The sequence below is a fragment of the Amaranthus tricolor genome, chromosome 8 (assembly GCF_026212465.1).
Source record: "Amaranthus tricolor cultivar Red isolate AtriRed21 chromosome 8, ASM2621246v1, whole genome shotgun sequence".
Classification (NCBI taxonomy): domain Eukaryota; kingdom Viridiplantae; phylum Streptophyta; class Magnoliopsida; order Caryophyllales; family Amaranthaceae; genus Amaranthus; species Amaranthus tricolor.
In genome coordinates this window covers 29,367,374-29,394,594 of record NC_080054.1, presented here as the reverse complement: position 1 = coordinate 29,394,594, position 27,221 = coordinate 29,367,374, and the positions used below count along the sequence as shown (strand labels likewise).

Here is a 27,221-nt window from a genome sequence, read left to right as displayed (position 1 = left end):
AATACCATGTTAAGGAATCAATTCAACCAAAACCTTAAGCAAATGGTTGATGCTTCAAGATCTGTTATATACTCTAACAGTTACATATAAATATGCTCTTAATTGATCTTATAACAAGGCAAAAATGGTATTGTTGGGGTTTCTTTTCAGGTACCAATGTTGGTAGCTACAAAAATGGCATCCATTAAAAAGGCATCCTTCTTTATTCCTTCACCAGAGCAGTTCAGCAAAGCGAGTATAAAATGGATTGTTTACGACACCATCTGTGTTCCGTACTGGACTCATGCTCTGGAATGGTGTATTATGAATATGATACCCGATTCCTTAGTGAATCGGATGCTTCTTCGATACTTTATTAGCGTGCGTAAAAAAGTTCTTCGAAAAGAGAACAACTTAGCCTAGTTTTCATGCTCTTAGTAATCTTTGCGATAGGGTTTACGTAAGATGTACTTCGTAGTGCAGTTTGCAGTACATATAAGAGCATGTATTAGCTTATTTATCTTCGGTTAGTAACTATGCAATATATTTGAGCATAAGCATTACTGTCCGTTTTGATGAATTTGCTACAAATTCTCCTAAGTATTTAAGGGGGACGTGCTTTTGCTTATGACGTTAAGAGTTGTTGCAAGTTGTGTCGTATGATATGTTAATTTCCTCATAGAGTGGGAATAAAAAAACTAATTGTGGTCGGTTTTAGTAATCGTCATGTTATAACGATTGCAAGAACATCCAGAACTATATCAAATAATTGGATGGATCAAATGTAACTAGACTTTAATTTAGAACTGATATTAGGACCATTGTGACCTGTGGGGCGGGGGGAACTTGGGTTTAATGAATTATATGGTCAGTTCACAACTTACAAATGTTTTAAATGTGAGGTGTGTGCATTTTTTTGGTCCATAAATTTACTATGCTTCTGGTTATAGTTACTTGTTTGTCTCACTCAGTTTACTATATTGATTATTGAAAAAATTGTTGAAAATATCTAATTTTTCATTTATTTATTGTGGATAATCATATCTTCAGAATATTAATAAACCACCACAGTTTCAGCTCTAAACCACCACAGTCCCACCCATCCCTTCCACATCGGTTATGTTGGGAGCAACCAATTGATTATTAGAAAATTTTCAATAGATGAGGTTATTCATAAAATGAATGAAAAGTTGGATTATTTTCGATAATTTTTCGTTGTTTGTTATATATTGTTAAGTAATTTTGTTATATCTTCTTTTTTACAAATATAGACCTACACTCTTTTTGTTAGTCTCAATCACAAAAACAACTCAAAAACACAAATCAAAAAAAAAAAAAAAGAAATCTTAAGTAACTAAAAACGAACTTAAAAGTCAAAATCTATCTATCTCATTCGTCAACTTGTCCAACCCGTTTTAAAATTTAGCAGATTTGACAAAATGTCACTTGGTCATTAGCTTTGCAAGAACCTCCCCACCCCACACTCTTGCTCACCTTTGTTATTATTTTTTTGATTTTCTCCTTTTGTGGTTATATTCCTACGAAAATATATACATTTTCTATTTTCATCCTGAAATAAAATAGTGCAATTTAACATGAGTTGACTGACTAACAATTAACAATTAACAATTAACGACAAATAATGGGACATCTATGAACAAAAAAAAAACATCTTTCATCACTTATCAAATTTAATTACCAAAAAAATCATCATAATTTTTTTCTTACAAGAATAATAAATAAGTTATGAGTAATTATTCATTGATGTTTACTTATGACTATCTTATTACTCGTAGATGTATGACACCAATTTAGCTCATCAACCTTCAACAACCGTATTGAAAAGAAAGAAGTAAACGAAACAAACCCATTAATTGTTCATCCGTCCCCCCATATTCTTCCTTGAATGTGGCATCCCCTTGCCTGTCCACTTAACAAACTTCACCCACTAACTCTCTTCTTCCCTTATTTAAATCTCCCAATCAATCCTTATTTCAGATCTTCATCTTCTTCCACTTAGATCCATTTATTTGTTTAGAGCTCCAACAATGGGGTTTTCTTTATTAAACCATCTTAAAATCCAACCCACATGGGTCATCCTTCTTTTTACCATTGGTTCTTTCACTATTCTAAAAACCCTTTTGGGAATCCTGAAATGGGTTTACGTCAGTTTTCTTAGACCCCCAAAAAATTTGAAGAAATATGGTTCTTGGGCTGTTATTACTGGTCCCACAGATGGTATTGGTAAAGGCTTTGCTTTTCAATTAGCTAAAAAAGGGCTTAATCTAATCTTAGTGGGTAGAAATCCTGATAAACTTAAAGATGTTTCCGATTCAATCAAGAGTAAAAATGGGAATATTCAGATTAAAAATGTTGTGGTTGATTTTTCTGGGGATTTAGATGAAGGTGTTAAGAGGATTCAAGAAACAATTGAGGGTTTAGATATTGGAATTTTGATCAATAATGTTGGTGTTTCATACCCTTATGCTAGATTTTTCCATGAAGTTGATGAACAATTATTGAAGAATTTGATTAAGGTTAATGTTGAAGGGACTACTAAAGTTACTCATGCTGTTTTACCTGCCATGATTAAGAAAAAGAAAGGTGCTATTGTTAATATTGGTTCTGGTGCTGCCATTGTCATTCCTTCTGATCCTCTTTATTCTGTTTATGCTGCCACTAAAGCGTAAGTTTATAAAACTTTCATTTTTAAGTTGGTAGATTTTTTGGGTGCATTATGATTAAATTTTTAGAAAATTTTCAATTTCTTACTAGTTGGTACAATTGATTTGATATTGGAAATAGAAATCTTTGGGACATTGTGCTTAAATCTCATAAAATATGGAGTACTTTTTTAGATTTGATGTAGAAACTAGAAAGTATAAGTCTTTTGAGGCTTTGTGCTTCATTCCTTATAGAATTTACCCTCTTTCTAGTTGGTAGAATTGATTTGTTATTGTAAGTATAAATCTTTTGGTGCATTATCCGTTTTTATAGTTGGTAGAGTTTATTTGATATTGAAAGTATACTAAATCTTTTGGGGTGCATTATGCTTAATTTTTTGAGACCTTGTGAGGGTGAGAGGACCTCAAAACAAGAAACCCATGAGTTAAAAAGTTCTATTATTGTGTTGTTTAACCTTTAAGTATGAGTATGAGGCATGTCTGGTGAGACTGTCTCATATAAGGATGGATTTGTGAATTTTTTCCATTGATGGCATTCGGGTAATGAAATGTTGTATTCTTAATTTTCATAGAGTTTACCTTGTTTTTGATTGGTATAATTGATTTGATAGTGAAAGTATAAATCTTTTGGGTGAATTATGCTTGAATTTTTATAAGCTTGTGTTCGGTAAATTGCTTTTTTCCTGATGCTTTTTTGGTTAACTTTTAAGCTTCTTTTGGTCAAACGGCTAAAAAAAGTGTTTGATTTGCATGTTAAAGTATAAATCTTTTGGGATATTGTGCTTAAATCTTGATAAAATTACCTGTTTTTTAATTGGTTTGATTTGATTCGGTGTTGAAAGTTTGAATCTTATCGATGAAATGCATCTTGTTGTATCAGATATATTGATCAGTTCTCAAGGTGCCTATATGTGGAATACAAGAACATGGGAATTGATGTTCAGTGCCAGGTACTACTATTTCTTTATTGAATATCTATTCTTATGATTTTGATGACTTTTTTTTTTTTTTTCTTTTGGCAGTTTTGGTGTATGGAATGGAGGTTTTTTGCATTCTATGTTTTGAGTTAATTCATTCTAGGAAGTCAACCTTTAATATAACTATGTATGTTATATTCCTTTTGACATTATGAAAACATCAACATGAGATTAGTGCTTCCTTTGATTTGTCATTAACTTATGGTAGTAAACATGAGTTTGGTGCCTTACTTATACTAATCATTAGAAACATCTCACTAGGGCTTTTTTTGAATGTTTGTTAGATCTTTTGGTGTTATTTTTTAAGTCATAGAGGACTGCACGTTGTGATGGACATGGACAATACAAAACATGATGTTTACTAGTATTTTATGTTCATTTTAAGACTCTACTTTAAGGTTATAATTGGTCATTTTACGATTGTAAGTGATTACTTTAAAGACCCGTTTGGTAGGTGGTATTAAACAGTGGTAATGGTAATGAAAACTATTGTAATTTTGATTGAAAAATCTTTTGCTACTTGATGGTCATGCTTGTCCAATTTAAATTACCTCATTTTCTTCATAAATTTTATTCCAATGTATTATCATTGGGAGAGGTGGTATTAAGTAGTAATGGAAATTTGTACACAAAAAAACTTTTTTTATGATCAAAGTTTCTTTACCATGGAAATAACATGGAACTTTTGATGAAATTTTACACTATAAATCATTCCCATTGCCACCATTTAGTACCACTAACCAAAGGAGCCGTAAGGCTTTTAAGTAATCACTTTGAGACTGTAAATGTATATTGGACCAGTCTAATAGAGTGAGAATTTGTCTTTTCTGTTTTATACTCATTGCTAACTACACTCTTCGTCTTATTGAGTTTTCAACATCTATGTTTTCCATGTGAAAGCTTTCTAGGAGATATGTAACATTCTCGATGGAAGTATGGGACATAGAGTATTGCTGAAAAAAAGTTAGCGACTTAGATATTCAATCAAAAATACATCAGATAATGCATGATTTTTCCAACCAAAACCTTTGTTCATTTAAATTTGTTGAAGTTGAACAAGTAATACGTGTGATACAGTAACTTGTGCTGCTACCTCACCTCTCCACATATCGTGGAAAACAGTTCAGATGTCTTGCTTCTTTCTTGTCTAATTAGTGCAACCTTCAGAAAATTTTAATTTTCCTCATTTTCTTTCTTTTTTTTTTTTGCGAGTTTAACCTGTCTTTTTCTATTTGGCTTACCTTTTGGCACGAATGGGTAGATTACTGCCTCACCTGTTCCTGGCTTCCTAGCCTGCACAGGCTTTTTATTTTTTTGGGTTAAGAGTATATTGTTTCATATGACTCAGGCTCGTATGTGTCCTGTTGGACTTGAATAGAGACTGGAGGATCCAGTACGCATTAACACATTCGGAAACTGTGATTATTTTGGAGTGTCAATAGTGTCATTTCGTATCGGATGCTCTGGCTATTCAACTTGGAGAGTGAGTACATCCCCACAGGCTGACCAGTTAAACATAATTGGCTAGTTATTCGCCTTTTGCATTCGCAATTCACTCAAAATGGTTCAAAACCAGCCTAAAACCGACCATAATTCGCTTATTTCAGTTCACGATTCGTGAGGCAATTTGACACTCAGGCTGACATAGATGATCAGCCTGTAGGGAACATTTGTTATCTTGAACTACTTGGGACATTGCTTTCTTTTAAATGAGATTTTCAGTATATTGTTTAAGATAATTGGTAGATAATAGCATTTTGCCGGATTAATTTTAGGCCCGCATGGAAGCTTTTACTTACTAAGCCCTTGTGCAATCCACAATATTTCATTTTTCGAGTGTGCCCTTTGCCTAAACAAGTCTTCATTATACATCAATGAAGTTCTCATGACATTTTTATCGCCCGTTGGATGCAGGTTCCACTCTATGTAGCAACCAAGATGGCCTCAATCAAGAGATCTTCCTTCTTTGTCCCATCGACCGACGGCTATGCTAAGGCCGGTATTCGCCACGTAGGCTACGAGCCTCGTTGCACTCCTTACTGGCCGCACTCCTTAATCTGGGGCATTTTGTCGTGTGTGCCCGAGAGCTTTGTTGATTACTGGCGTCTAGGTTTCTGTCTAAAAATCCGAAAGAAAGGCCAACTCAAGGACTCCAGAAAGAGGGAGTAATCACGAAAACGTGTTTTTTTAAAGGAAAGATCGGGCTGTTTTGGTCCTAAGATGTGTATCAAATGCAAATGTTGTGCTTACTTAAATTTATGCCCAAGAGAATTGATCATAGTTCTTTTGAACCATTAGGGTGGTTTTGCACTTCTGCACTGAACTATTGTCTTTGTAATGGGATAACTTTTTTTTTTTTTTAATGTTTTTACTTTGTGTTAATTATTGTTTATGAACACTGATGGGATCTTGATTAGTAATTGAGGTTGCATCATTAGTATTTATCATAGTTTACAAATTTAAGTATCATTCTCCCATTGCTCATCAATCTTCTTTTGATTACGGAATAAGCATTCAAATGCATCTAATCTGGCCAACTAAGTTTACCTATCAGCATAATGGAAATATCCACCTTAAATCCGCTCATATTCATATCTGCGTTGTATGCGTTTCATATAATTGTAATTTCTTACATACTTAATTATTTATTGAATTTTTTTTAACCTTGTAATGTTATAGGATAAAATTAATATCTTTGATTTTCAATTGTTTATTAGTTATTGACAATAATATAAAAAATTGATGTAAAGTAGTACATTGTAGATATAATGCAAAACGATATAGGGCGGGGCGGGTGGATATGAGACACCGAATATCATGGCAAATAAGATTTTTTATATTCATACCCCTGTTTGCCCCAATGCAAAACCCATATAATTTTACTTGCACGAGCATCCCTAATAAAGCCTCTGAGGGCCCAATATCATAAAATACAAATTGTTGTATGAGTTGATTTTTTATCTCAATTGCTAGAAATTATAAGAAGAATAACATACTTCCTTCACTCCATTATACTTGTTATATTACAATTTTTATTTAATTTAATGTGTAATTTTGATCATTTTTGTTATAAACCATGCATACCTAAAAATTATAAAAGTGTTAATATTATGCAAATATGCGATTAAACGATTCAAACAAGTTCTAACTTAACTATATTTGTTTATACACATTACCTGCAATATGTAAATTAAGTTCAAAAGATAAATATAATAGTACCAATAAGTCTAATGAGTACCTATGAGCGGAAAAACTTATTGTTTAGAACCGTACATAACATAATACTGAGTACAAATGATCGTTTGAGCCATTGGGTGGATTTTGGATCAGATATTTTCGGTCGGTTTAAAATCGAATCTTGTGTACATGTTGATTTTTACGCATTTATAATTCATTTTTAATGTCAGGTCATATCGAATTCGGTTATAAAGTCAAATAAGTATCGAAGAGGCGCTTTCTTGAGAGGCCATCCTTTGTAAAGACAACTCTCAAATTAAAAAAAAAACTTACGTGCACATATGAGGTGAAATGTGTAAAGTCGCATAATATATTTGAGGTTATAACAACATTTATTTGGGGTTGACATAATATATTTGGTGTTATACCAGCATAGATTTTGTGGTTATAACATAATTTATTTTGGGTCATAATATAATAAAAGTGAAGTTATAACAATATATATGTTTTGAGGTTATGACATAATATATATGGGGTTATAATAACATATATTTGTTGTTATAACATAAGATATTTAGAGCTATAACATAATATATTTAGAGCTATAACAATATATATTTGAGGTTATAATATAATATATATGGGGGTTATAACATCATATATTTGGAGTTATAACATAACATATTTGTTGTTATAAAAATACTATACCTTTAAACACAGACTATTATATACCCAACTACATAATTATCAAACTCCCAAATACATAATACTATAACCCAAACACAGACTATTATATATCAATATCAATATATATATATATATATATATATATATATATATATATATATATATATATATATATATATATATATATATATTTTATGTTATAAGCTCAAATATATATATTTTTATAACATCAAATATATTATGTTATAATCCCAAATATATGCTGGTATAACACCAAATATATTATGTTATAAACCAAATAAATATTATAACACCAGATATATTATGTGATTTTTCACATTGCACTTAACATTAGTGCTTTTCTTTTTAATTAACATAAATTAGATTTGATTTGGGCTTTTGAGAACCGTTTTTACAAAACACTCGGTGTCGATGATTTATAAATATGGAATTATAAGGTCTGTTTCGAACCCGTCTTACTCGACTATACGACGCTGCCCTATGTTTTGCTCATTATATGTTTTGAGCAATATTTTACCCAAATTCCTCGCTGCCGCCATTAAAAAGCTTGCTTGTTCTCTCAGAAGGGTGAGTGTATTTTACCCAAATTAGAGAGAATTTGTAAGTGTCACGAAGAAGAACAATACGCTGCAATGGCAGTGGATGAAGAACAACAACACGCAGTAATGCCAGTCGATGATTCAAGGGCAGTTTTCATCGACACTGATCTTGATACTCATTTCGCCGTCGTTGTGTCTCCATCTTCTTCTATCTATTCTCTTAAACGTAAGCTTATATCCTCCTTGTTAAGCTTTCTTTTCGTTGTTCTCTGTGTCTTTTTAATTATTAATTACGCATTTTCCTGCTCAAATTGCTTATTATTCCTTTTTACTAATTGGGTGTTTCTTCGTTTCTGGGATTTGCAAACCCCTATTACGGTTTCAGGTAATTAGCTCTTTTAGGGCTTTTTTGAATTGTAAATGTGTTTCATTTATTGTTTGTTTCGTTAAATGTGGTGCTCAAATGGAGAGCTGTTAGCGTGTTAATGGATATTATGTGATTGCGAAAGAAAATTTTATTGGACTGCTATTAGACCAATGTAATTGTATCGACTAGAATGTTGTATTTTCAGAAAAAAATAAAGTAATTGTATGGAGATGGAAGTAGTGAAATTACACACTGGATATAAGATGAAAGAGATTTTTTATACGGTTTGGACTTATGGAACACATAGTATTGGTGATTGACGAACTAGTAAAGAAGATAGATAGTTGGAACATGTAGTTTTACGAAGGCGACGAGAAAGATCAAAGATGACTTCAAAGGCATGAGCAGAAAAGAATAGAAGAAATTAGACCTACGAATCGAGTTGTTAGATAATTGAAATGAATGAAGAAAGAGAATACATTTGGATGACCATTGGGACTGATTAATTGGTTCATGACGAGCTTTTGGGAGGAAGAATTAGCATTGTTACCACTGCCTCCAACGTTTTGGATGTTAGGTTCATTTGGAAGAATTTCATATTATTTTATTCTTGTTAAAACTTGAATATTATTTTCATTTAAAATATTGTTACCATACCTAAAAAAAATTATATCTGCCTCTGCAAATTCAGATTTTTGAACTAATTTGCTAACATGATTTTTCTAAAATTCTGTTTGCAGAACAAATTGCTACTGTGCATTTCAAATACTTTCCAGATTGTGGGACTGTCACAATAAAATCACTTTTGGTATTTCACTTTCTTCTCCTCATGTGGTTTCATAGAATTGTATTAACACCTTTATGTGTAAACCTTTATGGATCTTGTATCTTGCCACCTTAATTTAGCATATAATCAATGAAAAAATTTGAAAAGGCCAAAAGGGCATCTAAGTATGGAGACATATTTGTTATGAATACATATACTCTAGTCCATTTATAGATCGTTGTTGTTTGATTTTTGATAGGAAGTGTAGGAAGTTACACATTCTAGTAGCTTTTTTTCTGAATATTGCTTAGAACAATGTCAAAGTCCATTCTTAAAGTTTTACTCGGGCTAGCTAAGCTCCTTCGAGCTGTTTCGTAAGGAGTTGGGGTTTTCCTTTTCAGTTTTCTACTTTCCAAAAGTTTATGTATCTTAATTTATGTTACTCAGATTCTTTATTTTGATTCACGTACCTATATCTGATCCTTGATGCTCGGACATTAGTATGACACTTAAACACATCATTTTAGGCTTAAAATTGAATTTTTAGACGTATCCGACACTTGGACTCATACCAATATCTGACATCAGTACCCGAGTCCAAGTAACATAAATCTTAACACATAAATTGAACTACCATTTGGATTCTTTTATTGAACTTGGTGTTTACATGTTTGTAAAAAGTGATTTCTCTAGAAGAATTGTATTTATGCATACGGATGAAATAATTTATAATGTATGAAATAAGATAACATTTTTTGAATAATGTAATTTTATCGACTTGATAGCAAATGATCTATATTCTATGGACTAATGAGATGTGTGCGTGTGTGCGGATCTGTGTATTTTGACTTACCTGCATACTTCTACATTGATGTGGTATTTTTTGCTTCATGACTCGGTGTTCATGGTTCTTTATGTAGGTGAAACTCCAACAAAATTACTATCATCTTCCAGACAATATGCTTCTTAAAGCTGCTTTTCATGGGGTATCAGATTCATGGCTTCTATTTGCTGATATCTGGGCGCCTGTTGAGCTGCGGGATCCAAATTTCTTGAAACAATTAGAGCCTTCTTCCCCTCTTCATTATGAATTAAGGCGCTCGAAATCACCTTCCCTGCCTCTTGCGCCTTCAGAAAAGAACTTTAAGAACATGGAAAAAAGTTACAATCAGGGAGATGGAAAATGTGAAGTTGACAATGATAAATCTAATAGAAAATCCATTGAAATCAGTAGATGTAATCAAAACACTAGTGATTCACCAAAAACTAACCTGTTGGATGAGCAAGAAATATGTGACGGGACTGTTCCAGGAATTGTAAGTATGGCTCCTTCAGCGGGGGATATATATTTTAGGAGTAATATACTTCAACTGAAAACTACTGAAATTATTTTTAATTTATTCACATTAATTTGTTTTCCTTTTCTATCTTCAATTTACCTCTTTGGTCAGGGTGAAGTTAGTGGCTCTAAGCATCTAGATGTATGTGAAGGTCATCATGATACTTCTGCGGCGCAAGCATGTTCGATGCCTTTAAAAGATGGTGACAATATTGAAGGAGAAACTGAGTCAGGGAATCATCTAGAAGGTGAATTTTTCTTCCTGTAAACATGCATGCTATTTAGAGCTTAAAGCCATTCTGCATTTACCTCATTATATAGCTCCTTGCTTGCTCGTAGACGTAGTCATGATTTGTTAGGCGCGTATTAGAATCGTTTCTGTTTGGTTTTTTATGATATTAAAGCAAATTTGATTAATCGAATAAAATTTTATCCGCATCACATTGTGTAATTGTCCTTTAAGAAAGTAATTCATAATCACTGCCATTGCTAACAATAATGGAAATAACAACTCTGAATTATCAGCTGGGCACCGATCAAAGAAAAAAAAGAATAAAAGAAAGAGGAACACTGATGATGTTGATGATAAAAAGAAAAAGAATAAAAATAAAGTGAAGAGCTCCAGTGCAGGAGACCAGGACTTTTCTGGCAAAATGTCAGTAGATGATCGTAAAGCCAATGACACAAGTGATGTTCGCAGAGAACTTTCACAACCTGTTGGTATAAGCACACCTGAAGAAAGTGTAGAAATTACAAGTCGAAAACTGAAGAGGTCTCAAAATAAGAAAGCTGTTCCTACGAAGGATTCGTCGGTATCGCCTATGGAAGAGCAACCTGATGAGCAAATTGGAGAAAGGGCTGCTTCTAGGTCTATGATTCAAAGTGACAAATCCAAGAAGATGAAACAAAAGAGGCAACCTGTTGCTGCACAGGAGCCTGATAGCCTACTTGTACAACATCATTCAATTGAAGGAACCACAGAAACAAATGAAAAAGTAAGTTTTTCTAAGAAAAGAAGTTAATGATCTGGATACGATATTTTAGGTAGAGCTGTCAAAATTTGACCCGAACCAAAATTAGTGGGGGGTTTGACCCGGAATATTTGACCTGTAACTCAAAATGATCGAACTCGAAAATACCAGAAAAGCTCGGGACAAACCTGGTCGTAACTGAACCAGACTGTTTTGACATGTTTTCTTAATTTTTGAAAATTTTCAGTCTCCAATGTCACTTTTATTTGAGAACACGAGACCTCTAGTCATTTTTTTTTTTGTATTTTAAGTCGAACATTTCTTTGTTGTATCTATAAAATCCCTACATTGGTCCATTTCTAGAAAATATTTTGTATTAAAATAAAATTACATACTTTATACTCCTTATTTTAAAATTTTGAAATGAAGAAAAAATGAAGCTCATGATATGTTGGGTTGACTCGAACCCACCTGAAAATAGCGACCCAAAAATGATCTGACCTTCAATGACCTAATTCCGCGCTCAACAGGTCTAATCTTTGGTCAAGCTGCTAGAAGTTTTTATTGATGATTAAATAGGTCCTCCTCTTAGTGTTTTCCACTTTTTGCAGGGGGAACAGGCTGATGATACTCTAACAAATCGCAAAGCTAAGGACACTAAGTTGATGTTGAAGAACAAAAGTAAGATAAGGAAAACAAATCTCAATGATGGAGAATGTGGAAAAACTGTTGATTTATCACCGTCACATCTGAACAATGTTCCAGAGTTGTCTCAACATGAGTCATTTGACTTAGCTGATAGAGAAAAGGAAGATGTTGCTCCTCTAAAGTCAGATAATACTACCGAAAAAAGGACTAAAGCCAAGAGCTTTAGTGTAGACACCCAGGACATAATGCATACGCACGGAGAACTTTCTAATCAAGATGATATCGGCAGACCTGATGAAAGTGTAGACACAATGAGTGGAAAAGTGAAAAAGAGCTCTCGAAACAAAAAAGGCGTTCGTGTGAAGGACCCTCCAGAATCAGCTGTGAAAGAGCAACAAAATGAGGAAAATAAGGAAATGGATGATCCAAATGCAGAGGACATAAATATGATTCGAGAATGTTTCGTTCCAGATGATGAAAGTGTAATGAGTCGAAAAGTGAAAAAGAGCTCTCGAAAAAAAAAAGCTGTTCCTGTGAAGGACCCTCCGGAATCAACTGTGAAAGAGCAACAAAATGAGGAAAATAAGGAAATGGATGATCCAAATGCAAAGGACATAAATATGACTAGAGAATTTTTTGTTCCAGATGATGAAAGTGTAATGAGTCGAAAAGTGAAAAAGAGCTCTCGAAACAAAAAAGTTGTTCCTGTGAAGGATCCTCTGGAATCAACTGTGAAAGAGCAACAAAATGAGGAAAATAAGGAAATGGATGATCCAAATGCAGAAGACATAAATATGATTAGAAAATTTTTCGTTCCAGATGATGAAAGTTTAATGAGTCGAAAAGTAAAAAAGAGCTCTCGAAACAAAAAAGCTGTTCCTGTGAAGGATCCTCCGGAATCAACTGTGAAAGCACAACAAAATGAGGAAAATAAGGCAATGGATGATCCAAATGCAGTGGACATGATAAGAGAATTTTTCGTTCCAGATGATGAAAGTGTACTGAGTAGAAAAGTGAAAAAGAGCTCTCGAAACAAAAAAGCTGTTCCTGTGAATGACCTTCCGGAATCAACTGTGAAAGCACAACAAAATGAGGAAAATAAGGAAATGGATGATCCAAAGGCAGAGGACATAAATAGGATTAGGAAATTTTTCGTTCCAGATGATGAAAGTGTACTGAGTCGAAAAGTGAAAAAGATCTCTCGAAACAAAAAAGCTGTTCCTGTGAAGGACCCTCCAGAATCAACTGTGAAAGAGCAACAAAATGAGGAAAATAAGGAAATGGATGATCCAAATGCAAAGGACATAAATATGCAAAGAGAACTTTTCTGTCAAGATGATATTGGAAGACCTAAGGAAAGTGTAGACTCAATGAGTGAAAAAGTGAAAAAGAGCTCTCGAAACATTAAGGTTGTTCCTCTGAAAGACCCTCCAGAATCAACTGTGAAAGAGCAACAAAATGAGGAAATTAAGGAAGTGGATGCAGCGATTATAATGATTCAAAGTGATAAACTGAATGAGAGGAGCCAAAAAAAGCAGCTTACTCCTGTAAAAGATAGTTCCAGCTTACTATCCAGTCAGCATTCTGATGAAACAATTATGGAAATGGATGCAACAAAAAGTGTATGTGAAATTATTTAGCTAGTTGAATGGAGTAAAAAGAAGTTTTGGATGTCAATACATGGTGACTGAATCTTTCATTTTTTTGGTTTGGTGTTTGCAGGTGGGACAAGCAGATGAAATTTTGACGAAGGGTGATACTCTTGATACTCCATTGAAGTCTAAGAATACTGCTAAGAAAAGGAAGACAAATGGCAATGAAGGAAAATGTAGAAACAATGTTGCAGCGGTATCCATTTCACAACAGAAAAATGTTTTTGAGCTGTCTCAACAAAACCCAGATAACCTAATTGAAAAAGAAAAAGAAATTGAGGAAGATGTTACATCTTTAAAGTCGGAGAACACTGCTACAAGAAGAAAAAACGTTAAAGCAAAAGGCCGTGATGCAGAAAAAGCGGGCTTGTCTAGTTTAAGACAAAGTGATGATCTAAATACAGATCAGGAATCTAGGGAAAAGGACCTCCCCATAAGTGTGATTCAGAGTGATTTACCCGAGAAGATTCCTGTAAAAGATAGTTCCAGTTCACTTTTCAATCAGCATACTGATGAAACAATGATGAAAATGGATGCAACAAAAAGTGTATGTGAAAATATTTATAGTTGAATAGAGTATTAAGGTCTGGATATCAATACACGGTGACTAAATCTTTTATTTTTTTTGATTGGGTGTGTGCAGGTGGAACAGGCAGATGAAGTTTTGATAGATTGTGATACTCTTGATGATCCATTGAAGTCCAAGAATACTGCTAAAAAAAGGAAGACAAATGGTGATGATGGAAAATGTAGAGAAACTGCTGCAGCGGTTTCAATGTCGCATGAGAACAATGTATCGCAGCTGTCTCAACACAACCCAGTTAACCTAGCTGAAAAAGAAAAAGAAAAAGAAAACGAAAAAGAAATTGAGGAAGATGTTACTTCTCTAAAGTCGGAGAATGCTGCTAAAAGAAGAATAAACGTTAAAGCAAAAGGCTCTGGTTCAGAAAATGAGGGCTTGTCGAGTTTAAGACACGAGAACAATGTTTCAGAATCGGACCTCCGGAGCTTACCTGTGAATTTGCTTTCAGATGGATCGACAATTAAAATGAACGCACCTGAAAGAGTATGTGAGTTTATATTTTGAGGCTTGTTATCTGAATAGATTAAGGTCAAGCGAATGGCATTACATGTTTTTTTTCTTTGGTAGGTGGAACAGGCCGATGATATTTTGACAAATTGTGATGTTGAAGGTGAAAACCAGGAAAAAGTGATACTGGGTGACGAACATGATGGTAAATTGATTGGGACCATTCCTTCAGAAATGTCTTCTGATGTTGCAGATTTGAGGGATCTGGAAAAGCCAAGAGCGAGTAAGAAAAAGGCGAAGAGATTTGATCAAGCTTCGTCTGTAGATACTTCATCTGATGGAAACTTAGTTGAACTAAAGATAAAGGGAGGAAGTGCAATAATTAATGAGCTGGACAACAATGGTAGTAGATCTTCTGTTTTGAACACCACTGTTCCTCTAGCCAATGCTGTCGACAATCGCAAAGAAGCTGGTGTTTCCTGTAGAAGTAAGGTTTCCGAAGAAAATTTAACGATGAATGTGGAGGCTTCTGAAGTTGTAAGTTGAATAACGATACAAAATGTTATTTACGTCAATAGATTAATAAGTTCAACAGTTGCTCATATGGAGGCTGAATGGTTCCTTGTTTTTGATGTGGGTCTGTGTAGGTGGAGAATGCTGCTAATCATTTGACAGATACAAAAATTAGTGATTTCCAAAACCTGGAAGAATCGACACAGAGTGAACATCATCGTGCTGAATTTAATCAGGATGTCCACTCGCAAGTTGATGCTGGTTCAGATGAAGCCAGGCTGGTTGAAAAGCCGGAGGCCGGTAAACAGAAGGCAAAGAAACTTGATCAACCTTCATCTATTGACACCTCATCTACTGGACAAAACTTGGTTGGATCGAGGAAAAGTAGAGGAAGTGCAAGAACATCTGAAATTCAAGCACCAATCGCTGGTCAAAAGCACGATAAATCTGTACCTCCCCGTGGCATAAAAAAATCAACTACGCCTAAAAAAGCGACCGAGACCCTATCTCACCCCTCCGAAACTCCGAGAAAAACTAATGTCTCTTTTAAAGGTGAGGATGATGGAAGCGAGTCTGCTGACGCATCAAGCAAGAGCTCTGTTAGAAAAGTCTTGCAGTTTCATCACAAGGAGAAGGCTAAGCAGCCCCCAAAGAAGCTGGAAGAGGATAATTATGGCCTTAGAAGATCTTCCCGTCTGGGTGCAAAAGAATCTACGAACACTCCTGCACAGAAGAAAGGGTTGCTATCCTCTGGACGGGCAATTTTTGAGGATGGAACTAGTTCGAGTTCGGAAGATGAAACTGATGCTTCAAGTTCCAGCACCACAATTGCACCAGATCCTTCATCTTCGTCTGATTACTCGGATGGAGAAACTAAAGGTAAGATGAAATCAAAACATGGTAATTTGTCGATTATGTAATCTATTTGTAACTTGCTTCCTAACTGCTGTTTTTGATCTTTTGCTAGATTCTCCTAAAACCGTTCAGAAGTGCAAGACAATGTAAGTGTAACAATTATAAGGAGTTTTTAACCATTTCCACTACAACTTTCATGCTTGCTGTTGAAAAGAATTAGCTGCACATTAATAATGAATCGGAGTAAACATTTCATTCCGTAGAACCCCATTCATGTTTAGCAGTATTTGACACTAAATGCTTTTGTGTAGTTCATTTGGACGTGATCTGGCATCGATTATTCGTGGCTCAAACAGATTCAAAAAGGCCAAGATGATGGCTTCACAGTCACAAGACGATAGTCAGCCTATCGAGTTTGTTCCTGATAGTCTACCAAACATGTAAGCCTCGTTAGCTTACTTCTTTTTGACTTACTAGCTATTTTGTTCTGCGAGGAGCGTGTTTCTTCTTCCAAGTTTGTTGCCGTCATCTGGACGTTTTAGTTGCGTAAATAAATGCGTTTTGCGGCTTATGTATTACCCATGGGAGAGATTTGGGCTGTGTAATGACGATGGTATATAACTTGAAAACTTCCATTGCTGGAAAGACGGAGAAGTTCCATTGTCTATATTCTAAAGCAGTGTTTATATAATGAAAACTTTTATATTTGGTCCGCCTATCTGTTATACCGTGAATTGAAGGAAGAAAATTTTCTTTTCAACTGTTTGTAGGTGTTCAACTGGGCAACATTGAACGTGATTGAACAAACTCAAACATGATCTTAATCGACATGAAATAGACACGAAAACGCTTCAATCTGAAACACGAGATTTGAAACCTGACCGATAACCCGACTAGACATCTAGTGTTATACTTCATTAAATTATAAAATAGGAAGTGAGAATTTTGAGACCAAAGTTAAACCAATGTTTTATCGTTCTTTCCCATATTAGTTTTTTTGTTTTTGAAAAAAAAGAACAACATTGGAACAAAATAGAGGAAGAAACATAAGCAAAATATATAACAACTTGACAAGTAATTTTGCCTGCACAATTACCAAAAATCAATATGATAATACTTTATGATAATAATATGGAGTACTAATTAATAGCACGCTTTCTAACAATAGCAATGTTTGCCCTACGATCTCAAAAAGATAAGTATCGACTATATGAGGTAACATATTAGTTTTAATTGTCGTTTACATGAATTGATTTCCAAATGTAACACTTTGCATGATTAATATTTAAACTACTATAATTTAATTAGTAGTATTTTTTACTATTGAGACCTCATTCTATTAAGTTGGTTCAAAGCAGGCTGTAAGATATTGTAAAGCACCCATCCAATTGCTGGCAACACTACAATCAATAACAAAGTTCCTCTGTTATCACTTCCTGTTCCTGCCCCACTACTTTCTGCTATCCTACCAATCTCCTCAGTAACTGCTTGGGCCTCTTGGGTTGTACCCAAAATCCCATACCCAAAAAACCCACTAAGCCCAAGCCCAATAATAAAACCCTTTTCACCCCTCATTCTGTTTAGCTGGTTCAAAGCTGGTTGTAAGATGTTAAACAACACCCACCCAATAGCTGGGATTATGGGCAGTAAAAGGGCCAGCCCACGGTTATCATCTGCTGCAATATCAGCTATTTGTTGGGCTGCTAAGGCCGGGTCTACTGAGCCCATAGTAGCAAAAACCGCGCCGGCAATGGCTGGGGCTGTGATCATTTGGCTTGGGCTTGGTAAGAGTGAGATGATGGGCTTAGAAGTGGGCTTGACTGATTGAGTGTTTGTTTTGTTGGTGTTTATGTTTAAGCATTTTGCATTGAGTACTGCCATTGTAGCTGCCATTGTTGATGATTGTATAAGCTTTTTCTTTGAGAAATGAAATGAGAGAAAATAGAAGGATTATGGTTTGTGTATAGGAAATTTTGGGGATATTGGATATTGAATATAGTTGTAATGTTAGTAAAGGTGAAGAATGAAAGTGGAATTCAAGTTTCTAGATTCTTCTCTTATCTATAAGTTTGTGTAGGATGAGTTTTACACCTCATAGTATATAACTCACAACTATTCTCTTATCACTTTGCTTTTAAATATCATGGAGGACTCATGGTTGTTTTTCTCCTCTTATATTATGAGTCAAGTAATGTTTGAATTTACAACCACAATCATATCCTCATCGTGATATTGACTCTTATTCAAGTGGAATTTAAGAAGTCGGATATAAGCAATGTTACAACATTATTATTGCCAGTGATATTTTTTTCTTTTTCTTTCTTCAAGAAAAATAGAAAAGTTGCTTGAATTAAATATACAAAGGAGGTTCATGGCTAAGGGTAAAGATGTTCGAGTAAAAGTGATTTTGGAATGTACTGGTTGTGTTCGAAAGAGTGTTAATAAGGGATCAAGGGGCGTTTCCAGATATATTACTCAAAAGAATCGACACAATACGCCTAGTCGGTTGGAATTGCGAAAATTCTGTCCCTATTGTTACAAACATACAATTCATGGAGAGATAAAGAAATAGATCGAGCCGAACGTCTATCTATTATCCTTTCAAGTAAGGGGACAAAACATTTTTCATCTATATCATTTACTTTCTTTTTTAAATAGAAAATGAATTTCTAATATATTTCTTATTTCTTATAGTAAATATTTCATATAACATTATTATTGCCAGTGATAACAAAGAAATTATTTCTGATTCTCTATTGGTCACAAGTATTATTTGTAACTTTATATAAATAAAAAGTGCAAATAATTTGTTTTATTTAGACTCTTATTATGGTAAATGAATTTCCAATCAACTTGAATTAATTATTCAAAAAGTAGCTCATAATTTATGAATCATTTTTAGTCTTAAAGATATAATTCTTCTGATAATTGTTATGATGAATGGTGTGACGGTTTCCTTTTTGAATTACTGACGTTGTTTTTGACAATTTTATTCCTTAATAATATTAGATCATCGTTTATTTAAAAAAAAAAACCCATTATGATAAATGGTGTGACGATAGTATTTTTTTTTTATTCCTTAATAATATTGGATCACTTGTTGATTTGAAAAAAACAATCCTAAGTTCATTGGAAGAAGGGAGAGGAACATTGCCATTTGCCAACCAAATATATGAAAGTAACTGATACATCAAATTTAACTTTCACATAAAAATAAAATGATAAAATATAGTACTGCTATTGCTTTTGAAGTTTTCCATTTGTTTCTGAATGGTTTTTCACTAAATCTGAAAAAAAAAAAAAAAAAATTAGACTCGGTTTCTAAGTTTTGTTTTGGACAAACTTAATTTTAAAACAATATTTGGCTTTCTTAATGTCTTTAAATTATTTTTATTTATATAGAACCCTTAATAACAAATAAAAATATATTAAATAATTAGAACCACTAAGATATTTAAAAATATAACGATGCATTTAAAAAAACGTTATCATTTCATTGAGTAGTATTATAAATCGTATCAAATTTCTGTTCATACAAAATAATGTATATTAACTTTTCTAACAAAATCCATCACTATAATGTATACGTTATCCATTGGAACTTGTTGTTCTGCATTTATGTAATGGAATTCATACAAAATAATTAGAACCACTTGTTGTTCATACAAAATAAAGAATCCGAGTAACGTAGGTCTTATCTCAACTTTTAACAGGTTTAAGAAACTAAAAAGAAGCGAGAAGAAAGCGCTTAAGGGAAGAGGAGAGGACGCTTGGCATGAGTTTAGGCCCATGATCAATTACATAGCTTAAATTATTAGTCAAAACAATTGTAAATGTAATTGTTTTAAGCTATAAAATTATTATTACATCACATTAAGAATATGTAATTGAAAATAAAATAATCGTCAACATAAATAAATAAATAAATAAATAAATAAATTGATTTCAAAAAAGAATGATTTTGGGAACTCAGATATGTGCAACCATTTGTTTGAAGTAGTTTAACACAATTGACTCATAAATTAAGATCTTAATTTCCTCAGAAAGCTGTTGAAGTTCATAGTAAATTTGGTTCTATGGACCGAATTTCTAAGGAGGATACACCTCTTAGTTCTTAAATCAAAGAGCAATAAAAGAAGTCGGGCATCATACAAGCGAAGTCCCTTTCAGTCAGGGAGAGTTTCTTTTTCTTCTAAATTTTCATGTCTCAGAATTATTTTCTTTTTTAGGTTCTTCAATCAATACATCATCTTAATTAACAATAAGCTTACAAAATTCATACATTTATCCAATTAATTGATGTACTTCAATTATATTTCTCATTCACCTAACACAATTTATGTAATTTTATCAAAATATCACTCATAAGAATCAACCTACGCTACGACAAATGTAAACCTAATTTAATTTTCATAATTATATCAAACAAACACAATAATTGTTGATTATTTGATTTATATAAATAAAATAAATTCAAATTGTAAAATAAGTTGTTATTTTGTGTATCTTCAATCATGAAAACAAATTTATCAATCATTTATGGTAATTTGGTGGTTTTTTTTATAATTAAATATTTTTTGAAACTACATAATCATAAATCAAAATCAAAACTTAAGTATTACACAGTGTAATTAGTATAAGTTTCTAAATTATGTAATTTTAATTACACTAGAATAAATATAATTTATTTTGTAGTATAATTTTTAATAGGATGTATAATAGTATAATGTGGAATATTAATATTCATTTTCCAAATATTTGTTTGTTTTAAATGAAATTTGGGTAACAAACTTTTTTAACTTTAAATTCCATTTTTTCTTGATTAACGATTCTTGGATAATAATAAAAATAACTACTATTCACCCTGTTTTATACATTCTAAATATAACATTTAGAATATTTTAAAACTCACAATTCAAATTATATTATTTTAAAGTTCGTATTAGGATCTGCGAAAAAATAGATGGAAAAACATTTAAAAACAAAAAAGCATTAATTCATTCCATAATTAGCCATTTTCCCATATTTATTTAGGGAGATTAGTGTTTTAAGTTTAATTAAATTATTAATCTTAATTTAATTAATTAAAAATTTCATGGTCAAAAACTAAACCTTTTGAAAACAAACTGATTTTTGAAATAACTAAACATAACTGCAAATTTGGAAACTAAAACCTAAAGCAAATCAGCAATGCAACAAGCCTATGAGAAAGCGGAGTCTCCCGACCCGCTTGCTGATTCGCAACCCGCAGCTATAGCTTTTGGGCTTCTATTTCGGCCCAATTTATTCGTTTCCTATTTATATTTATTCATTAATTCTTAAATAAAACGATTTCACGGTGAGACCATCTTTATTAGGCTGATCCAATACACACTTTCTGTCTTAAGGTGATCACTTATAACGTTAAAGTTATCACTTATAATTTTAAGAAAATCATTTTTTATAATTTTAGAGTGATTACTCATAACCTTAAAACGATCACTTACGGTCTTAATGTAGTCAATTAAAAAAAGAGCTAATATATAGACATGTTTCATGGTAAGACGGTCTCATACAAAACTAGCTGATATTTATTTTATTTATTTTGTTTTGGATCTAAGTTTTTATCTTTTGTCCTTATTATAAAATTACTATTTTATCATATTTTTGACTGTACCATTTTTATAGTATTTGCCATCAGAACTTATAATTATACTTAAACTTTTATACTTTAGTATACATCGGTTACTGAAAACTTTTATACCTTTATACCCTAAATCATCTAGCATGTAAATTATAAATTAGACAAACCTATTACTTAATGAATTACATATTTACAAATTCAAAATCGTACATAAACCTTCCTTTCTCTATTTATTTACTTGGACAAAAGAAAATTGACACAAGTGGCAAATCAGAAACAAAAGTTAAATGAAATCACATGACTGAAAAGTAAGAGAAGAGTAAAAATAAATATCTTTAAGTTACAGAGCAAATATTAATATCTTAGTATATCTTTATTAAAAGCATGCTAGCTCGTCTTGTATGAGACCATCGCATGGTGACGAACTCAAAATAAAAAGCCCCAAGATTAAAAGTTTCTATTATTTGGCTATTTAACCTAAATACGAAGCATGTCTTACAGTGAGACCGTCTCATATAAGAATTTGTAAAAGCATGCCAACAAAAAAAATACAAATACATATCCAGCTTGAAGAATTTAAATCCAGCCTTATAATTCAACATCACATATTTTATTAGTCTTTTACTTTTGAAATATATATTCTTGAAATATATAGAATTTATTACTGATGTTAAAAGTGTTCTGAGATGATAGTACTCTTGCTTTAGTGTTTGTTTTTCGATTAATTCTTTATTATTTCTTTGTTTATTGACATGATCAAGAATGCACAGGCTTGCGGTTCCAACCACACTCGAGATCTCACTATTCGGGCATCTATTACGAGCCGAAAGATTTTTTTACCGCATTTTCCTTTATGAGAATGAGTTGACGTCTTTCAAACCTCCCAAGAGCCTGAGCACAGTTTCTTTAAGCGCCGAGCAAAATACATTAGATACGATGAGGATGACCATATAAAATTTATTACATTACATATCTTAGAAATTTAATGAACTTAATGTGTTTTGATCATAGATATAATAATCATTTACATAAATACATTAACCAATGTAAGTGTACGACAATTTGTTTGGAGAATTTTAAAATATGAACATATATTGAAAATTTTTAAAATTAGAATCAAAAACTTCTTGAGCCTACGCTTTAAGAGTCATAATTCGGTCTCATGAGAAATCGTCTATTTAAAAGATGTCTCTCAAGCCCATCCCATTAAATTTTAACGTCCACTTACTGTATCCTTATTGCCTACTTACAATATACTTAATGCTCACCGAAAAAGTACTTAAAATGCCTACTTATACTGACAATAACTTTAATGCCTACTTACTATATACTTAATGTCCAAGTACTTACAATATTCTAAATATCTACTTATAATATTCTTAATGTCTATTTAAAAACTTATTATATATTTTCCTTTTTAGGCCAACACAATTAAAAATAGTCTTTTAAAAAGACTATCTCTTATAAAAATTTACGTAGAGTTATAGCAATTAGCAAACGCGAGCTCAACCTGCTTTTATCATGGTCGAAACAAAACTGGATAAAAAAACATAAACTATTATTGCAGTAAAAAATCATAAATTAGTTTTTCATCGTTTTCTAAGTTTTTACTCCGACCCATACTTGTTCAATTTTATTAGATAATACTTTACATATACGTCTAATTACTTGCAAATTCTTGGGTGAGATTGACTCACAATAAGACCTTTTTTATGTAGACAAATTCTTGTAAGAGACGGTCCCTTTAGGAGACAATCTCTTATTGTGCCGGCCCATTATATATTTTGTAAAATATTGTAAGGATGCATTAAAAATAATGTAAGTAGATATTTAAACATTAAAAGTAAAAATTAAAGATACGAAAAATAAGCATTAAGGATAATGTAAGTAGGCATTACGAATACAATAAGTAGGCATTAATTTTAATGGATTGGGCTTGAAATACATCTCTCAAAAAGACAGACTCTTAAAAAACTAGTTGTTTTATATAAGAGCTGAATAATCCAACTAACATAATTATTATCATAAATTTAAAAAATCAATAGCAAGATATGCATGGAAACGACTCGTCTTGTATGAGACCGTCTCACCATTAGACGAACCCATATAATTAGCATATTTCTCCAATTGATCATTTTAAAATAATAAGTGATCACATTAACACACTAAGTATATATGTGTCAGCCCAATAGAGATGATCACACTATGAGACCGTCTCATTGAAGAATTTGTGATTGTGAAAATCCACATGAAGAATACATAGAGAACGAAAGGACAATAAGAAATTCTTATCAAGAGTTCGCAATATATGACTCATTTTCTATGTGATATGGTGTAAGGTCAAAGAGATAAAATGAGTACCATCTACTATTTCTTTTGACACAATACTGCATCGCGAATTCGCGATCACTTGTCTCGATTCATAAAATTCAAATAGAAGTTTTGATCTGCAGTCATGAAGATAAAGATCAGGAAGGATAGAAAATATATAAATGAATATGAATCCACCCACAAAAATGATGAACGAGTGCAGCAGGGCCAAAAATACGAGCCAAAATGAAGAAACACCAAGCCCACTTACCTCAACTTGCTGACGTTTCATGGTACAGTGTTCAATTGGCTGAAGACCACTGTTCTCCGCGCGTGCCGTGGGAACACCATCCAAAGCTTCTGCGAAGGCCTTTATAGCATACTGCACGTGCAAGGAAAACGGTTTTTAATGAACAAAAATAACCAAAATCGCACACCCCAGTGACAAAGTAAGCACACTCAGACCAACCTTATTTCAAATACACGCATTTTCACGAGTCATAATAATAAAAAGCATCTATTTACTGAAATTTATATCAGAGATGAACTTTACTAGTGCCCCGAAACAAGTAAATGAACCTACATCCACGGATAAATATTGTTACAGCCCTGGAATTGGCAGTGTTCAATGTACAGGATCAGATCTTTTGTTGTTCCATAAGCTTTCTCACGGACCAACCTGGCTAAGATATCAGGATTTTGTGTCAAAATATAACATGCTACACAGAAAATTTCCCAAAAGACAACTATTTACTTTATTAGAGAAACATATATCTATTTTGTTACTTAAAACATATTTTCAATGGCATATCCTAACATGGTACCCATAATCAGGTGCATAAAGCTTAGATAGAAGTCGTCCTTAAACACTGTTAGAACTAAATCTGTGGTAGGGTCTATGAACCAAAGGCTTTTGATTCAGCAACTGAACCAAGCAGTAACCCAGACTTCAGCTCAGTCCTAAAGGAAGAAGACCTCACTGATCCATCTCCTGACTCCACTTGTGATAAGGCAACTCAGATCTGGCCACACTCAAACAGACTAGAGACAAGCCTAAGTACACGAACCCACAAGCAATAGCTCAAATAACTCGTAAGAGCAGGGCACTTACAGAAGAAGGGATACACACCTTCACAAAAGGGGTACATAGTCAGCAAGGAGTACATAGCCAACCAAAAGGCAGAATCATTGAGATGAACAGAACAGAAGCAACATTGGATACAACGTAGAACACAAGGGATAACGTGTGGCAGGATCCTATTTAATGATGCTCGTAACACAGCTAATTAGTTAAGAAGTTAGAAAGTTGTAACAAACTAGAAAGGTTTCGATGTTAGTTAGAAGGATTTTTTATGTTTGCTTAGCATTGCCAGGTTGGCTAGCTTAGAGCCTTAGGATCAAAAGGGAATCAAATGATTCTCCTGATTTCTCGTTTGTAAAGGTTATATAAACAGCCTTAGCATGTTTTTAAACAGTTGTTGATCAATAAAAGAAAGTCCAAGAGGAAATTTAGAAAGTGTATCTTTCAAAGGGGGGATTTAGTTTGTTCTTCCTAACCTAGGTTATCAACTTGTGAGTGAAGCAAGAAGATCGCTTCGGTCCAATTCCACTAAGATTAAGGTGAGTGAAGCCTTATAAGAGGGTAAGAGGATAGAGGCTTAGTGGTGAATGAAGCCAAAGAGTCCTATTCAAGATCAGTTTTACTGATCATATCCAATTGCATTAAGAATCACGTTGAGTCCATTGAATACCGCAAAATACAACAATCATTAAAGGATTCACACCCTTAACATGGTGTAATTTTGATGACATATTTTCTCAGATTTTGTATATGACACACGGCTCCACCAATTCCTCCAAAAACAAGGTCTTTGTAACCTTTCCTTTCCCCGCCCGTATAAGTCTACCCCAATGCCTTCTCCTCACATCAAAATATTCCTTCCCTCCTTTCCCACGCCCTTTCTTCCCCATCTTCCTAAACTCCTAACCCAAGTATTAGTTCCATGAGAATCATGCCTAAGCCTACTATGTAATGATGACCATAACAGAAATTGAGCATGCATAGACTCATGAGTGCATCTAGCTTTCTACCCCCTTTCATGGCATCATACATTTCATCAAATAGGATGTGAAAGACAGCATCAATGAGAAAGTGCAACCAACTCAAGGCTTTCAATAGCCAAAAAATTGATCGCAAAAAGATAATAAGCAAACGACAACACACTAACCCTTTTGTTAAAAAATATAAAATAAAGAAATTCACAACAGACATACAAAATTAAATTTAACAAAACAAGGTAGCAGAGTAAAAAAAAGTTTCTACTTTGGTTCCAGCAAAGGAAGTACAACACATACAACCCACTACATATGCTATCAAAGATGTCACAAATAGAATGTCCAGTGGACATCCATCAAATTCGACTGAATCAATATACAAGATGTTTAAGTACCTGTCCGGTTTTCAGGGGTCAGTTCATGAAATCTTCGGACAATTCTTCCACCTGAAAACACATTGATTATTAAAACCAGTACAATCCACAGAAAGAAATCAAGATACAATGAAAATAAAAAAGGAATATATGCACACCTGTAGCGATTGCAATAAGCTCCAATTCAACCGCCAACCCATCTAACAGCTGGCAAATTCCTATCCATTAACAATTGATTTGCCTTGTCATCAAATCCCCACTGACAAATAACCAAGGTTGCACCAACATCCTGCAACTCACAAGCCAATCTAAAGATAGATACTAAAACAACACAAAGCAAGAACATTTGAAACAATATAGCTACTCTAATTAGGTATCCCAGACATTTGTTTGCAGGCTGATGGCAATGATAGCTTATAAATTACCCAAGTTAAAATGCATAATTATACCAGCATATGGTGCCGAATGACTACCAATAAAAATTCAGCATGAAACAATCAACTGAGCCTTAACCAAAACGAAGTATATGTTACATAAATGAACTTCACCGCAAAAATAACAATCAGGAGAACACAAATTTGAAATTTTGAGCATCCTTCATGAATACTTCTGACTACATTTCAAAATTCTACCCAAAAAATCTAAATTCAGGCA

At 33.2% G+C, this 27,221-nt stretch overlaps 4 protein-coding genes across 6 annotated transcripts in view; 3 read left to right on the top strand and 1 right to left on the bottom strand.

Annotated features, from left to right (window-relative positions):
• LOC130820704 (very-long-chain 3-oxoacyl-CoA reductase 1-like) overlaps positions 1–607 on the top strand; it is a 3,890-nt gene extending 3,283 nt beyond the window's left edge. The window contains exon 3 of the mRNA XM_057686179.1: positions 151–607. Within this exon, the coding sequence (XP_057542162.1) occupies positions 151–402 (252 nt within the window). The 3' untranslated portion in view covers positions 403–607. The remainder of the gene's footprint in view (positions 1–150) is intronic.
• A 1,174-nt stretch (positions 608–1,781) lies between these two features.
• Positions 1,782–6,167, top strand: LOC130820703 (very-long-chain 3-oxoacyl-CoA reductase 1-like). The gene is made up of 3 exons (XM_057686178.1): positions 1,782–2,665; positions 3,544–3,613; positions 5,555–6,167. Exons 1-3 carry the CDS (start codon positions 2,028–2,030, stop codon positions 5,807–5,809), a joined length of 963 nt encoding a protein of 320 aa, XP_057542161.1. The 5' UTR covers positions 1,782–2,027; the 3' UTR covers positions 5,810–6,167.
• A 1,808-nt stretch (positions 6,168–7,975) lies between these two features.
• On the top strand, positions 7,976–17,272 carry LOC130821331 (uncharacterized). 3 transcript variants are annotated; one of them, XM_057687035.1, is made up of 13 exons: positions 7,976–8,290; positions 9,172–9,239; positions 10,118–10,513; positions 10,649–10,784; positions 11,062–11,531; positions 12,119–13,777; positions 13,878–14,354; positions 14,451–14,873; positions 14,958–15,374; positions 15,485–16,229; positions 16,318–16,351; positions 16,517–16,645; positions 16,976–17,271. In XM_057687035.1, exons 1-13 carry the CDS (start codon positions 8,158–8,160, stop codon positions 16,995–16,997), a joined length of 5,109 nt encoding a protein of 1,702 aa, XP_057543018.1. In that variant the 5' UTR covers positions 7,976–8,157; the 3' UTR covers positions 16,998–17,271. The 3 variants fall into 3 exon arrangements, with proteins under 3 accessions (XP_057543018.1, XP_057543019.1, XP_057543020.1); XM_057687037.1 differs by lacking the exon at positions 7,976–8,290 and adding an exon at positions 8,316–9,008 and having other exon boundaries at positions 16,976–17,272; XM_057687036.1 differs by lacking the exon at positions 16,976–17,271 and having other exon boundaries at positions 7,987–8,290; positions 16,517–16,923.
• Positions 17,273–17,283: 11 nt separating this feature from the next.
• LOC130821332 (photosystem II core complex proteins psbY, chloroplastic-like) lies at positions 17,284–18,362 on the bottom strand. The gene has a single exon (XM_057687038.1). The coding sequence runs from the start codon at positions 18,096–18,098 to the stop codon at positions 17,526–17,528; it is 573 nt and encodes a 190-aa protein (XP_057543021.1). The 5' UTR covers positions 18,099–18,362; the 3' UTR covers positions 17,284–17,525.
• Between the last annotated feature and the right edge of the window lie 8,859 nt (positions 18,363–27,221).